The sequence below is a fragment of the Lingula anatina genome, chromosome 2, assembly GCF_051362555.1.
Source record: "Lingula anatina isolate TDL-2025a chromosome 2, LinAna3.0, whole genome shotgun sequence".
NCBI lineage: Eukaryota > Metazoa > Brachiopoda > Lingulata > Lingulida > Lingulidae > Lingula > Lingula anatina.
Genome location: NC_141768.1, coordinates 13,797,690 through 13,813,595, shown reverse-complemented (window position 1 = coordinate 13,813,595; position 15,906 = coordinate 13,797,690). Strand labels below are relative to the sequence as shown.

The window sequence follows — 15,906 nt, the reverse complement described above, 5'->3', positions numbered from 1 at the left end:
GCATTAACAGATGGTTCGCCACTCCGCACAATCATTAACATTAATATGCTCAAAAGAGGATTTCCAGGGTTCTCGAGCACCCACAAGTTTCCCTTTGGTTTTTTCCTCGTTCCTTGGTTGTCATGCTTTATTAATTCATTTTCGTGCAAGATGAAGTATAGAACTCAAATCTGATCAGATTTAATGCGAGTGTGCCCTTGCTCCTGGGGCATCAAAAACTAATTTATTTCTCTACCTGAAATGAAATTATTAGACGTCTATAGCTGCAAGTACAACACGCTTCACCACAAAATGTGATCGCAGAGCCAGGCCTTATAAAAGGATTAGGCGTTTACTAACACTGCCTGCAGATCTTTTAGCACTAACGCCCACATTAACCACCAAACCCACATAATAACCAACACACTGTACAATTATTTAGCACCAACAAAGCGATACCTAGCACTTACATTCATCCGCTCTGGTAGTGCTGGTTAATCTGTGGGTTTGGTGGTTAATTTGGGTGTTGGTGCTAAAAGATCGCTTAATCCGTTTATAAGACTGACAACAAATTTCGATTCACTCAATTTTTTTGTAACAAAATATGACTAATAGCCATTTAATGACTAAAAAACATGCCACATTTTTAACTATTTGTTTCTAACAGTGTACATTTTTATGAATACATCACTGTAATTCTAATAATGGATACTACTATCACAACAGTCACTACCACTGTGAAATAGTTTTATTAATAAATGAACCGATTTAATTTCCATTCTTTTATAATGGGGATCACCAAAGACAAAATGATGGATCAATGTCAAAATTGAATAACATATTCCTTCTTCAGAACTTAAGTTTTCTGCTCAGATAAAGGTAGATAGAAAATACTCTTACAATTGAAGTGCACTCAACAGTTCATTATCCTTAGACCCTATTTTTATACATAAAATATATGTATTATGACTGTCTTTTTCTGCCACCCACTGCTTAACCACAGTGGGATTCCAAATGGACAGCAGTTTTTATGTCATTCAGATAATTAAAAACGATACGCCCATGAGTCCCGTCAGACAAAATTGACCGTTGTCAGCCAACAGTTTGCAAGATAACAGCTTATCAATAAAGTGTTTCATTCCAATACATGCAAATGCATTTATGCTTTTCTGCTTTGTCCTTTTCCTACCAACAGCTGGTTAGTTGATCTGTCATGTCAATAAATACACTGCATTCAGTCTTTATTAAAAGCAAATTAGCCATTGCCTGTGTTGGCTTGAATGATGACTATAAAAAATACATGATCATGTTTTTATCTTTCAAATGTTCTAGCATTAGCTATAAACCTGTGCAATTTTCTTACTTCTCACTATTGCTGGCAACAATCTCTGCAATATTTCTGCCTTGTTCACCATTTATCTAAACTAACAGTGAGCCAATGATAACATTTGGAAAAGATGTTAGCATCCAGTGTAGGTCACCAAGTACTAATTGCACAGTTATCTTTTTTTGAAGCCATATTTCTTTCTCTCATAAAACAAATCTGTCTTTGCACTACCAAGGTTGACAATCTTTGGGCATCCATCTCTCTGAAATCAGAAAAAAAATTAATGAATAAAATGAAAGGATACAATGTTACATTTTTTACCAGTCATTGAAAAATAGTCCATCATCTTAAAAATAGCCCATACTTGGAGAAAAACCTTGTTAACTGCCATAGGAGACACTTTCCCTTAAGCAATCAGCCAAAGCCTAAGTGTGAATCTCAAAAAGAAAGTCAAATGTTGTAATTAGCCAACAAGCTTACTCCGAAAACCCGAGAAAGAAAAATGATTGATCACATCTTGACATGAGTAAAATATCAGTTCTGTCCAAAGTGCTTACGTCTTTCTCCATAATTGTGCATTCCTTGCAGTAGTATGCATCTGACACTCCTGGTCCCCCACAGATCACACACCTTCCCTGGTAAGAGCCATAGTTGCACTCATCACAGATTCGTACCAGTGTACAAGGACGCACATAGGAGTCACATATGACACATTTACCATCACCTGAAAGAAGAAATTTTATGTAGTTACATCATATTATGTCATTTCATTACTTTCACTCATAATTTAGAATAAAGATGCAATAGAGAATGAAAGACAATGTATGTAACAAGACAATTCATTACAACAACTATACAAAACCAATACAGTACAGTGTCGTTGATTAATTAGTTACTACATTACAAAAACTACAACACAAAACCAATACTGTACAGTGCCAATGGCTTACACATTAAAGAAATTAAAAGCACAGATTCACTTCTCAACATCACACTGCACATGTCATTTCTATTTATCACAGAATTAGAAGGTACAAAACAATATTTGTAAATAACCAGGCATGATCGTACTACCATGTTAAGTTTTGCACCAGCCACCAACTGCTACTAATAATTTATACTGCTTATTGAAATGTAATGTTTTGATTCTAAAAACCAGCTGCAGATGGGAGGGGGGGGGGACTAGTTTGACCCTAGTATTTACCCTATTTTATTTATTTATTTTTTGACATTTTGAATGGATGTTTAACACTTCAAATGGAAAATTTAGAAAAAAAAAAAACTGAGATTCCATTTTGTATGTTTTTCCCCCTACATGTGAGGTATATTTAGGCAAAAAATTAGAATTAAAAAAAAAAAGTCACAGAATAATATTAATAATAAGTGTTAGGGACGGACATGAAATGAACATAAATTTTTATTCTTTCAACTTTAAAATCAAAAGTCAGTTCTGCTTGTTGATGAATATTGTATTATTTTACTTTCTAAATATATAAAAGTTTTAATTTGTGTAAAAATGGGCTTGTAGAAACAGGGGGGTGCCAGGAGTGTTATACACCCTGAAGTAGCCATTATGTAATAAAATAATGATATGAAATGAACAGCTGTTGAAATAAGTTTTTGTAATTGATATGCAACATGTTGGTATATCTTGGTCAGTTAAGAAGATAGCCATGTTTCTCCCTCACCCCTTGTCTTCATGCTTTAAGTTAGTGGAAAAACTGAAGACTACATAGAAGCCAAAACAAAAGAAACAGGAAAAATGTTATAGTAAGAGAAATGATGCTCAAATATATTTATAAAAATGCATGGTTACTAGGATAATATGGAATAATTCCTCTTTACAACTTGTCATGAACTTTATATGTTTATTTCATTCAAATTCTGCAAGACAGCAACTATTTTATTGAGAACACAAAATTATATTTCAATTTTCTTCTTTCACAATACATATCAATCATAGCACTATTCTAAGCATTGACGAAACAACCACGTAAAACTGCAATAAATCAATGGGAAAGGTTATCAAAAAGTCTGCAAGCAATTTAGCAGGAAAAATCAATACTTACATTTCTCGCACAGCCGCCCAATGGCTAGAAATGAAAGAGAAGAATAATTAGTAAAAAATGTTTTACGTCAATATATAAATCAATTGATATGGAATTTTAATTTCCTCCCTCTCCTTACGTTCATCATTATAAAGACAATTTCCAAGTGACAAATTACTAGGCAACAGTGACATTTCAGATAAATGATGATGATAACAAGTGGCAGTCAACCAATATGAAAATAAGTTGAGAGTTATTTTTTCACTGAATCATGCACTTATACTTTTAAATGCAACAAATGAAAATAAAATTTGGAATACGTAAAAAAACCAAAACAGCTGGAGGGTAAAAATGTAAAGAAAAAAATCAGTTGAACAATGATGACAATAACAAGTGTCAGTCAACCAATATGAAAATAAGTCAGTTTTTTTTTCATTGAATCATGCTTTGATACTAAATAACAACAAATAAAAATAAATTTTGGAATACATAAAAAACCAATGAAGTAAACAAAAAAGTAAAATAAAAGAAGTAAATAAAAAAGTTTCTTATATTACTGCTTTCTATAAAAATGAAAAAATCACAAACATGAGCCCGGAATTAGAGGCTAAATTACTTTAAAATCCAATATCTGGAGGGCACCTTAGTATTTAAAGCAAAGTCAATGAATGTAGCCCTTTTTTTTTGCAATGAAGCTCTTCTTGCAAGTTATTTACTGTCGATATTACATAAAAAATTACCAGATCAGTGAATATGACAATATGTGTAGTGTCAAGGTCATTTTAAAAAAGTGTGCACTAGTACTACCAGATATTCTGAACTCTATTTTTATGACAATGAAAACAACCTGAATGTTTTTCGTAATATGCAGGAAAAATTCTAAAATGTCAGTTCCTATAACAGACACTCAACTTACAAAATTTACGGTCCCTGAAGTATATATCAAATCCAGGGTTGCAGATGTTTATGTTTTAGTTTAATAACGTTTCCATTGCATTATTTAATATGCTCTTTCATGATAATATCACTTAGTCTCCTGTTGAGTCATTTAGAAAACTACATTGTTCACAGTTGTCACTATAGAAGTTTGTTACTCTCTCTCTGAAGTTACACAATCCAAGATGAAAGCAGCAGTAGACAATTCTCAAGCTGTTGATAAAGCAAGTCAGAATTGATATGAAACAAGTCCTGAATATGGTGTTATGGTTTATTGTGTACATTATGTTCTTGCTTCAACACCATTTAGATTTATGTTATTATCTCATGACTGCTAAATTGTCTATAAAGACAAGGCCATTTTGACAGATCTGCTCAGATCATATTGTATTTCAATAGCACACTTTGGCTATTGTGTCTGCTGTGTCGTTTTTAAGCATTAGAGCAACAACAAAAAATATGAACTAGTGCCTTTTGTGCAGTCCATGGTAAAAATTTTGTTGAGCCTAGATCTGAAAATAAAGGGGCCTCTTTTATAAGTGCCAGTGATACTATCATTCCAGAATTTTATGCATTTATACAATATCCATATCTGATGAACTAATATATGAAATTCAATGACCAATAACTATGCAATAGACCACAGTTGGAAATATCATGATTGGTTTGGATAACATTTTCATAGAGCAGGAATGGAATTTACAACATGATACTGAACCACACCCCATATTAATGCATTGCACTTTCATGTCATGATGTTGATATTTTAAAGTGATGGTTCTAATTGTCAATGATAATAATAAAATAATATTTCTTGTATGGTGCATTCCATTTAAATTTCAATAACCTTCCAAGTTAAGAGCTAAATATTACAAATTGCTTATGAAAATCCTAAAATTCTGAACCTAAGGGTTACCAGTGAGGGGGTTGTTCTGAATGCGCTTTTCTTTAATGGCATTTTGTTCTGGGTGCGCTCCAAAAAATTTCATTGTTATATGTCTTTGAGATCAATTTTAGTTCAATTTTCTTCAATAATTTACATGATACAGTTATGACTTATCATTTCAGAATTCAATTACCTTAATAAAGCATTCCAGGCAAACAACCAATAAGCCATTAAGTCATCAGGGATGAGACTGCCATTTAGTGAAAAAGTCTGAAAAATGGCGTGGGGCCCTTTGCATCGACCTCAGAAATATTTTTGTCTCCTATATTTATTTTAGATTTAATTAACACCGGCATGGTAAAGGCTGGAGCCAAGTATTAAAAGTTAAGCATTGTCACAATTTGTGGCTTATATGAAAGTTCTTCACGTAGAGAGAAATAATTTTAAAACATTGCAAAATATTTGATGCAATAAACCCAGTAAAAAGACTCGCCTAACTGAACCATTAGGAAACTGTTTACTTGAAGCACAGTAAAAAAGGAGGTTTTGAATTGAAGTTCTATGGGATTATTGATTTTTGGTGAGAATGCTTGTTTATGATATGTGACTGACAGTTTCAGGGCACCCTATAAATTATGAAGAAGCCTGCAAGGGGTGCCATTAAAAATTGACAAAGGTTAGTTTGAAGGTAGGCATTGAGATCTTGTAATCTCTATGTGTGGATACTTGGCAAAGGAAAACTACAGTAGTGGCCCACAAATAAACCCTGAAATGCAGAGTTGTTAATAAGGATTCTCCAATTCTCCAGGACAAGTGAATGATGTTTATTTGTTCATTTATCAATTTATTATGGTGGTGGCGGTGAGAGTTGAATCCATTTTCTTTGCGAGCAAGTACAGTACAAATTAGCCTGGGATGAGTGATGATATCAAAATTGTCTTCTTGTCTTGCCTGGATCGTGACTAATCTTCTGGTAAAGATATGAAAATTGCCTTCTCTTCTTTCAGCTCTGTCAGGTGCAGTACGTATTAAGGTTTTATAATTTAACGGTAAGTTTGCTCAGACTTTGTTATACAGTACATGTTTTGTATCCAATGCAGACCCTCTTGTCACTGCTGCGTTTGGCATGTATAACAAAGTCTGAAAGTTAACAGAAACATTTAAATGTGTTTTATAAGCTTTAAGTAGTAGTTAGTCGTGATTGCAGTACAGGGTGCACTACAAAGTAATTATATTCAAAAGAGAATCATCATACAAGCTGGGTAAGGCAAAATTACTTGATGATATTTCGTAGGATGTATATTTTGTAGGCCATCCTGTCAAGCCAAGCCATCATTTTTTCAAAAAATTTGTAAGCCGCCCAGCAGTCTTTGATAATATAAGCCATCGGGTGATGCCAGCAGCCGTCTAAGTGATGGCTAGACAGATCGCTGGGAAAAACCTTGTTTCAATGTTTTATAAACATATAATCATTATCATCAAGAATGGTTGGATCGGAACCGACCTGCCGTGGCCCTCACAAAAAGCTCTATGAACCGATCTCCCCCTCTTACAAAAACCTCTCCACTGGTCACAGTTTTGTGCCATTCTATCTGCTTGAACCATGGATCCACAGAGGTCCATTAGATCATAGCTGTATTGCATTTTATATCTCTCACATCTTCAAATCTGTATGCTGTTCCCATAAGTAATGATTTTTCCATTTGTTGGTGTCTCAGAATGTGTCCCATGAAGGTAAGCTTTCTCTCTGTGAGGGAGTCAAGCAGTCTTTTTTCTGAATCCTCTCAGCACTTTATCATTCATAGATTTTGTAACAAAGTTGATTCTAAGAACACCATAATAGCACCATAATACAAAACGTTCATATAGCTTTGTTAATACTTTTTAAAAGTACTGTACACTTTTACAATATTCCCAAAGTGACATTTTCTACATCTACTTATCCTGCAAAGCTACTAATCTATCCTAATTCAGATATTAAAAACCATAAATCTCTCGATTTAAGGTACCTTACTGCGAAGGTTCCTTTTGAAATGTCAAGAAGACTTGGCACTGTCAATGATTGGACAGTCATTGAAAACTGTGCAGGGGCAGATCAAGCTATGATTTGTGAGTAGTGAAAATTGTGTTTTCCCCGAAGAAATTAATTTTAGCGGGTAATTCCCAAAAAACTAATAGAGTACATTTGAATATTTATCTAATGTTGTATAAAATGGATTACTGATATCTACTGCATTTTGTTGTTTGTTAGCTATGCAACAGCCACGTTTAATTTTGTCTTTTTGCCTTACATGCTAGGTACTTACTTAACGCACGCACATGTAGCACGTAAGCCAGTAATGAGAAAGGCTGAAACTAGAATTTTGAAAGCTTAGGCAACGTTTAATCTACGTCTTTCGCCAAGAACAATGACTTGATGAACACCGGGCTGTATTACATCGTTACATAGCCACTTAACATACATATTTCAAAAAAAGAATATAAACATAACAATACAACCTCTTAACCTTAAGTACTTACCTACGCCTGGCTGTTTTCGGCAAAAAATTAAATCTGGGTGATGTTTCGCCATTTTCCACGCTTTCTGTGTTTCCGGTTTAGTCTATATTTGGAGTGTATCGTACACAAATAAGAAAATATTATATTTCGTTTCAGAAGTATTTGTATGTTTGAGGGAAAAATTATCTTAATTTACCTCTCAAAAATTTTTATATATGATTCTGTCAAAATTTATTGTGTTTGTTGGTGGAATGAGTTTTGTTTTTCATGTAGTGTTCCACTTTTCATTCTTTAATTCAAAATGGCAGCGGCCAGTGAGAAGACCGACGGTCTTGAGCACGAAGAGGAAACAAGTAAATCTTCCACATTTAAAGAGCTGGTGAGGTTGTATAAAAAAAAACGTGTAGTCATATCTCAGGTCATGTTACACTGTACATGGTTAATGCGTTCATAGTAAAACATGGTGATTATATTCCATTTTCGCTGTCAACATGTAGCTTTTCCATGACCAGCCGTGGGTCCTACTAAACATAGAAATGGATAGAAATGGGTAGAAATGGACAGAAATGGACCGATATAGACCTCTAGGTAGGCATAGCAAACCTCTCTAGGGTTGTATTTGAGTTCTACATAGTAAAAATAAACTTACTTCTGCACCAGAAAGAAGTTTTATTGACTTTTCTGCCAAGACACCAGCGGAGGTTGAAATCAGGTCAAAGTCGCCTTTGTATGTATTCATAACATTTTCAAAATAATTTCAACCTTTAATTGAACTTCAAAATTCTATTTCAAATACTCGCCTTATTGAACAAATTCCGTTTTAATTATTTTATTTGAGTCTTTGCTGTGCTTGTGAAAGTTGTTTAGTGGAGCAACCAGTGCTCCCAAGCACAGCCTCGTTGTGGAATTCACCTTGAAAATGGCGACCTTGACCTGATTTTATCCTCTACTGGTGTCACGGCAGAAAAGTCAATAAAACTTCTTTCTGGTGCAGAAGTAAGTTTATTTTTACTATGTACAATTCAAATACAATCCTAGAGAGGTTTGCTATGCCTACCTAGAGGTCTATATCGGTCCATTTCTGTCCATTTCTATCCATTTCTACCCATTTCTATCCATTTCTATGTTTAGTAGGACCGCCAGCCGTAACACAAAGTTGTTTCTGCTCGTCTGCCAATTACACCCAAATGCATGAAACTTCATTCTAAGACAGCCATAGCAGGAAAATTCTTGCAATAACACTCTAGTTTTAAACCATTTGATATGCACTGTAGTACAGTACTGTATGTACGAACACTTAAATATTTAGCAAATAATAAAGTTTTATGAAAAAAGACAGTTTTTCCAGTCTTTCTCAGTAGTCAATTGCTGAATGAATGTGAAATTTGGTCACATGAAGAAGATATATTATCGTATGTGATTGTACATATGGTTTGATAATTATGCCTGATGCATAATGTAGACTCACAACTTTCACTCACTTTGAACTCAATCTTGCACAGCACCCATCTTGGACACTAATATTTAGATAAATTAGATATTACTGTTTATGATCAGGCACATTAGGAGCCATTTGATGATTTGTTAGTAACCTCTCACATGCGATGTTAAGTCATAACTTGACTCCAGTTGTGCAATACACATTTTGGACACTTACATTTAAATCGTTGTTTTTTAAAAAATGGATGCAGCTGCAGGACATAAAACTTAAGGCATGTCAAATTCACCAAACAATTTAACTCAAGTACAAATTTCATGCTAAATGGATAATTCTAACCGCATTTTAAAACAATCATGAATTGCCCACTTATGTGTATCATGTGAATGTGTCCATTTTAGCTGCCTTTTTGCCATGCATAGATTTTTAGTCAACCACTCCTAACTGATTATATGGATTGATTGGAATCATTAAACTCAACAAGATAAATCTAACATATTTCTAGCTAAGAGACTAGAAAATACATATTTGTTCTCTTGATGGTTATTTTTTTATTATTCAAAAAGCAATATGCACAGCATAAAATTGCAAAACAGCAACAGCAGCAGTGAACACAGTGTAATAAATGAAACAAGGAATATGTGTGCACACATTGTTTTTTTTTTTTTTTTGGCAGATTTTTCATCCCAAATCTTACTTTTCCAGTGAAATTTAACAATAAGTTTTATGTGAAAACTATGTTTCAGAATAATTCACCAGTTGTAATCAAAATGTAATGTGTATTGTACAGCAGTTCACAACCCCCTCCATGTGCACATTGCCAATGTAATTCAATATATGGAAATGGTTATATGACCAACAAAGTGGCACTTGGCCAACATACTACAATTTTTAATATCAGAAAAATTGGAATTTTTAAGTAAGATTGGCTTTGTGTACATCAAAAGACTTCTTGGTTATCATTGGCATCTTCAGTAATATGAAATATAAAGCATACAATCTAGTAAGTTCTTATGCATGGCCTATTTATTAGCCCAATTGATATTTTGTAGAATTTAGAGCCTAACAATCACCAGAGATAGTCTGGTGGACATGGTTTTCATATTGAAGCATGGTGTTTTGTTCTCGTGCTACTGAATACACATTCATAGGTCTATCAAGAGAGTGACATCACACCATAGGCTCTGATTAAATGGTATTTATAGCTCATGATTGGCTTGCATGTTTGGGCGCTTATAAAAAAGGCTAGAAATTGCATTATATGCTGATTTATAATTGTAATGAATCTATTTTAAATCACACTTCTATGGACAAAATAAACCTTCAGGAGTTCTAAAATGAACCCTACACCTGTGAATAAATTCACTTTAAGGCTCTGTTCTCACAACTTTTAGATCGATCTATCACCGCGGGGAGTCTCACTAGATTACTGTCAGATAATCCCCCTTAAGTGTCCGTCCCCGCCTACTACAAGCTTTAAGGGGTAATTAACTTTCGTGTCCGCCCGGCTGACAGCTATTTAGCGTGAACCCCCAGGGAGTTAGGTCGATCCAATGTAGGTCGATCTAATCTATGAGAATGGGGTGTTAGTTGCATTGTTATGGGTGGTTATTGGCAATTTTGTTTGAACATTCTTGGTAATACATTTGTATCAATTCATCATGTAAGCTAGGTGTATTCAACTGACAAATGTTTTGGTTGTTGCCAAGACAAAGCTCCCATTTCTATCCAGAAAGCTACCTCATTTTGGCATCCAACAGATGAAACTTTTTGTGAGTGGGTTGGTGCCAAAATGAGGCAACTGTGTTACATGGTTCCATATATGTTAATTGTAATGAACAATGTATATACCAGGTTTTTTTTTTAAACAATCAAATTGCAGATTTTTTGTTTATCAATAGTATTTCATATTTTGCAGGGTGTGTGTGATGTGCTTTGTGAAGCCTGTGAACAGCTGAAATGGAAGGAACCATCGAAAATTCAGAAGGAGGCTATTCCAGTTGCACTTACAGGTATGTTTATTGACAATAAATGAACACAATGTAAATTGCTTGTTAACTCTGAGTTTTACCATTATGTTTCAGCTTAAATTTATCACTGCAACAGTTTCTAAGACATATTAGACTATTGACAATGAGGCCATTTTAATCATATGCATGTATTTAATTTGTTTTTGTTTGGTAACAAAATTGATTCCAGAAATTTTGCTGACATTTGCATGTCTGTTGTAAACTGTGACATAAGATACTTTGATCAAAGCTGAAACATTTGCAGAGCCTTGGTCAAATTACTTACATGATGTTTTTTTTCAAGGCAAGGATATCATTGGCCTGGCAGAAACTGGTTCAGGAAAAACTGGTGCTTTTGCATTGCCAATTTTGCAAAAATTATTGGAGAATCCTCAGAGGTTATTTGGACTCATACTCACGCCTACAAGAGAATTGGCATTTCAAATCTCAGAGCAGTTTGAAGCACTGGGGTCGTCAATAGGTGTCAAGTGTGGTAAGCTCTGTCTTCATGAATTTGTTTGACATCCTGTTTCAAACTTATGTTGTTATTATTGATATTTTTCATGATAATTTCTACTTTAAAATTTGGAGACTCACCCTTTTCGTGTTATATAAAGCTATATTTTGTAATAATAATTATTATTATTTGCAGCTGTGATAGTTGGTGGCATTGACAACATGTCGCAGGCCCTGATGCTGGCTAAAAAACCTCACATCATCATAGGTGAGTGTAGAAAATTGACATTTTTCTTTTATAGGAAACATTGGTTTATGGTAATGATAAATTATTATTTCATTAAAAGTGGGCTTTTGTATAAAAATGCACTTATTTGTCAAAATTAAAAATAATTTGATGAAAATCATTGCAGCTACTCCAGGAAGACTGGTGGACCATTTAGAAAATACGAAAGGGTTCAATTTGAGAGCTTTGAAATTTTTGGTAAGTATTAAAAATGAATGCATTTGACCTGAATATTCTTCATACAAACAATTTAGAGTTCCTTTTAGACATAAAGATCTAAAGATTTTCAGGTCACTAAAAGGTGATATAATGTACTTCATTTTTATTGGATAAATTAAATTTGGATTTTGTCCATATTTTCGTATTTGTTTCGGATGAACACTTTAAAAACCTTATGAATACCAAAACAATAATAATAATAATAATAAAAATAAAAACATTTAATACTTTAGGTTATGGATGAAGCTGATAGAATATTGAATATGGATTTTGAACAGGAGGTAACACAATTCTGCTTTTAAAAGGAAAATGTAACTAGAAATGTAAATTTATAATGTATATGTAATGAAACATTTTAATTCTTTGCTGTGAAACTTGAATTTGACCTATTTTTCACAAAATTTTGAAGAATCATTTAGAATTATTGAATTACACTGGGGTAGTTTGGTTACACTGAAGAATACGTGTAATAATACTCTGTGATGTTTTATGTGTTGTTTTGTAGGTTGATAAAATTCTGAAAGTAATTCCTAGAGAAAGAACAACCTATCTGTACTCAGCCACAATGACTAAGAAGGTGCAAAAACTTCAGAGAGCATCTTTGCAAAATCCAGTGAAAGTGGAAGTATCTAGTAAATATCAAACAGTGGAAAAATTACAACAATTTTACATTTTTATTCCTGTCAAAGTCAAGGTAGGTTTCAAAGCCCCCCCCCCCTCCCCCCAAAGTTTCAATTTATTCTACCAAGATTGTTATAGCAACCATGCATTAATTATTTGTTGTTTTTCTTCATTATGATTTAATTATTTGGTATATTCAGTATTGATCTTGCATTTTTTGTGGGGTGGGGAGGGGGGGGGTTGACGGATGAATTATGGACTTTTAACACATCCTGTAAAATTGATGAAAGGTTGCTTAATCTGTGGATCAGATTTTTCACCAAATTCACATAGAGATTAAAAAGTAAGATACCTGAAATTAATGATACTTAAATGTAGAACACTTCAGACTGTTTTTCAGATATTTATTTCCCTATGTGTGTATCTTGGGTTTTACAAAACATGACAGAATTCCCATTGTTTACTATATCCCTGACAATGTGTTATAAAATTAACTTCTTCTAATACTTGCAGACATACTCAGTATCTTGTCTGTAGTTTGAAGGTGCCATGTACCTTATACTTTGTATATGCAGGATGTGTACTTGGTTTACATTCTGAATGAGATGGCTGGAAATTCATTCATGGTTTTCTGCAGTACATGTGCTAACACACAACGAGTTGCTCTGATGTTAAGGAACCTGGGACTCGATGCAATCCCACTCCATGGTCAGATGACACAGGTTAGTGCTCTTTTGGGTGGCAAAAGGAATAATTTATTCAAAAAATATATTAGGAAAAAACAATGTTATGGTTACATTATTATGAGAAACTTCATAGATATTAGAGAAAGTGAATTGGTATTGAGGTTTGAAAATGGATGCTAAGAATCATTGTCCAAAAATATTTAATCCACATCTATATTAAATATAAATTATTTAATGCTCAAATACCAAATATCAAATATTAATGGTACTTTTTAACATTTTAGCCATATATATATATTTCATATGACACTTCTTTGTATGCTTTTTAGTCTCATAACTTCGCTTATATTCCAGTTCAAAAGGCTTGGTGCCTTAAACAAGTTCAAGTCAAAAAGTAGATCCATTCTAATAGCAACAGATGTAGCAAGCAGGTATTCAAAACATTCTTTAAGCAGAAGATAAATGGGATCTTTTACAGTATTTTAATGATGTGTGAAATTTTATTTAGGAACTTCTTTGGCGCTTTTACTAAGAATTAAACTTCACCTGAAAAGGAATGTTGTTAAGCCTAAACAGATTTTCATTTCAAAAAAAAAAAAGATGTCAGAAACAAATTTTTTAACTTTCAACAACATTCATTTGATTTCAAAATTTGGCGATAGACTAACTATGGATAACATTTGCACATGAACTGCATATATATATATAAAGAGATATTGTCATTTAGAATTTTGTTGATGGGTTTCTGTTTTTCATTTCAGGGGACTAGACATACCACATGTTGATGTAGTCCTGAACTTTGATATTCCCACACACTCAAAAGACTACATTCACAGGGTTGGGAGAACTGCCAGAGCAGGGCGAGCAGGCAAGGCTATCACATTTGTGACACAGTAAGTGATATTAAGTTCATCTAAAGGTGAAGGTCAAATAAATGTTGAAAAACAGACAACTAAAACTAAAAATTTTAACTATTGAAAATGGGAGAGTTTTTAATTTTTCTAAAAAAATGTTTTGAAAAGCTACAAGTTATGTATGTATGGGAACATTTTAATGAAAACTTCATGTATAGTACCACTAGAAATTTTCATAATATTTCATGACATTTTTATAATATTTCATGAATCATAATTAATGTCTCATATTTCACAACCTGACTATTTACCACTGGTTTAAAACTTTTCTAGGTATGATGTTGAACTCTACCAAAGGATAGAACACTTGATTGGCAAGCAGCTGGACCTCTACAAGACTGAGGAGGAGGAAGTTATGGTGCTGATGGAGAGAGTCAGTGAGGCTCAAAGACATGCTAAAATGGTAAGATATCTGCTGCATGAAAGGAAAAAAGACCTGGGAAAGATACAACCATTGGTGTAGAGTTTCTGTGTTGAAAATTTGCATTTTGAAATCTGTAAAAAAAAAGTTCTTCCTAATGTGCTTTAAATGTAAACATGAAGAGAGTTGATTCAGAAAGGGTTTGCAAATATTAAACTACGAAGAACACTGTCCTTGTTTTGTTCAGTGGGTTGAAAATGAATTTAAACTTTCTGTTTTTATTTCAGGAAATGTCTGAAATGGAAAATAAGAAAAAGCGTGGCAAAACAATGGACAATGATGATTCTGAAGAAGCAACAGGAGTCAGAAAGAAAATGAAAACAAAAAGAAAACACTGATTTTGATGATGCAAATTTTAAATAGGAAAAAGAAGTGAAATTTGAGAATATGCAAAAACATGTTTTTAGTATCACAGACTGCTTCATTTTTTTTTCTTAATTTGGAAAAAGGGATCACCATTCTGTCAACAATTTATGGATATGATGCAGAACAGATATTTACACAGCTGAATGTGCTAGAATTCAGTATGCTCTGACAAATTGTTAAAATACCAAACTAGGCATATATGACATTTATTTGTAAATATGTTGCACCCATTTCAGTAGAGGTTTTATAGCGTCTGAAACTGTATTAATTATTTATATGTGCAGGAGGGGTGGGACTAATGAGGTGAGGAAATTAGTTTAATTCAATTTAATTAAGCTAATCTTTATCCATCAGTTAACAATGGAAATTTATTCAAAGTTTACTGAATAAATTGAAGTATTCCATGCTATTTTGCCATTTAGTTACTTTTATTCTTATGGAATTATTACTTTTGTTTTATCAAAAAATACTGGAATAAGAGGGTGATATGTTTTTCAAGAGGTTTATTTAGAAACCCTCCAGTATAATGCTGTTTTTGTGTACAATATTGTGATGCCTGCCAAAGCTGAGGTGAATAAATGAACATTATTTTGCACTTGACACCATCCGTGTCCTCCACATCGATATCCTCCTAATAAAAAGGAAAGTCTCATTGGGTTGAATTATTATGAGTGTAACTGAAACGGACAAAGTGCAAGATCTCAAACATGTTTTTTCACTACATAAATGAATTATTGTTGTATACATCTAAGTACTAGCCACTGCATGTAATACTTATGATCTTTTTAACAGAAAAATACCTTGATTTCACAACA

At 33.4% G+C, this 15,906-nt stretch overlaps 2 protein-coding genes across 2 annotated transcripts; one reads left to right on the top strand and one right to left on the bottom strand.

Annotated features, from left to right (window-relative positions):
* Positions 1-709: 709 nt before the first annotated feature.
* On the bottom strand, positions 710-7,808 carry LOC106155652 (PHD finger-like domain-containing protein 5A). The gene is made up of 4 exons (XM_013530580.2): positions 7,697-7,808; positions 3,376-3,399; positions 1,864-2,030; positions 710-1,568 (listed from the first exon to the last, which is right to left on the bottom strand). Exons 1-4 carry the CDS (start codon positions 7,746-7,748, stop codon positions 1,479-1,481), a joined length of 333 nt encoding a protein of 110 aa, XP_013386034.1. The 5' UTR covers positions 7,749-7,808; the 3' UTR covers positions 710-1,478.
* Positions 7,809-7,946: 138 nt separating this feature from the next.
* On the top strand, positions 7,947-15,500 carry LOC106155602 (putative ATP-dependent RNA helicase DDX47). Its single transcript, XM_013530498.2, has 12 exons — positions 7,947-8,054; positions 11,032-11,125; positions 11,427-11,615; positions 11,775-11,846; positions 11,992-12,062; positions 12,317-12,364; positions 12,589-12,777; positions 13,280-13,426; positions 13,745-13,821; positions 14,152-14,283; positions 14,578-14,707; positions 14,953-15,500. The coding sequence occupies exons 1-12, from the start codon at positions 7,977-7,979 to the stop codon at positions 15,061-15,063; spliced, it is 1,338 nt and encodes a 445-aa protein (XP_013385952.2). The 5' UTR covers positions 7,947-7,976; the 3' UTR covers positions 15,064-15,500.
* Positions 15,501-15,906: the final 406 nt, after the last annotated feature.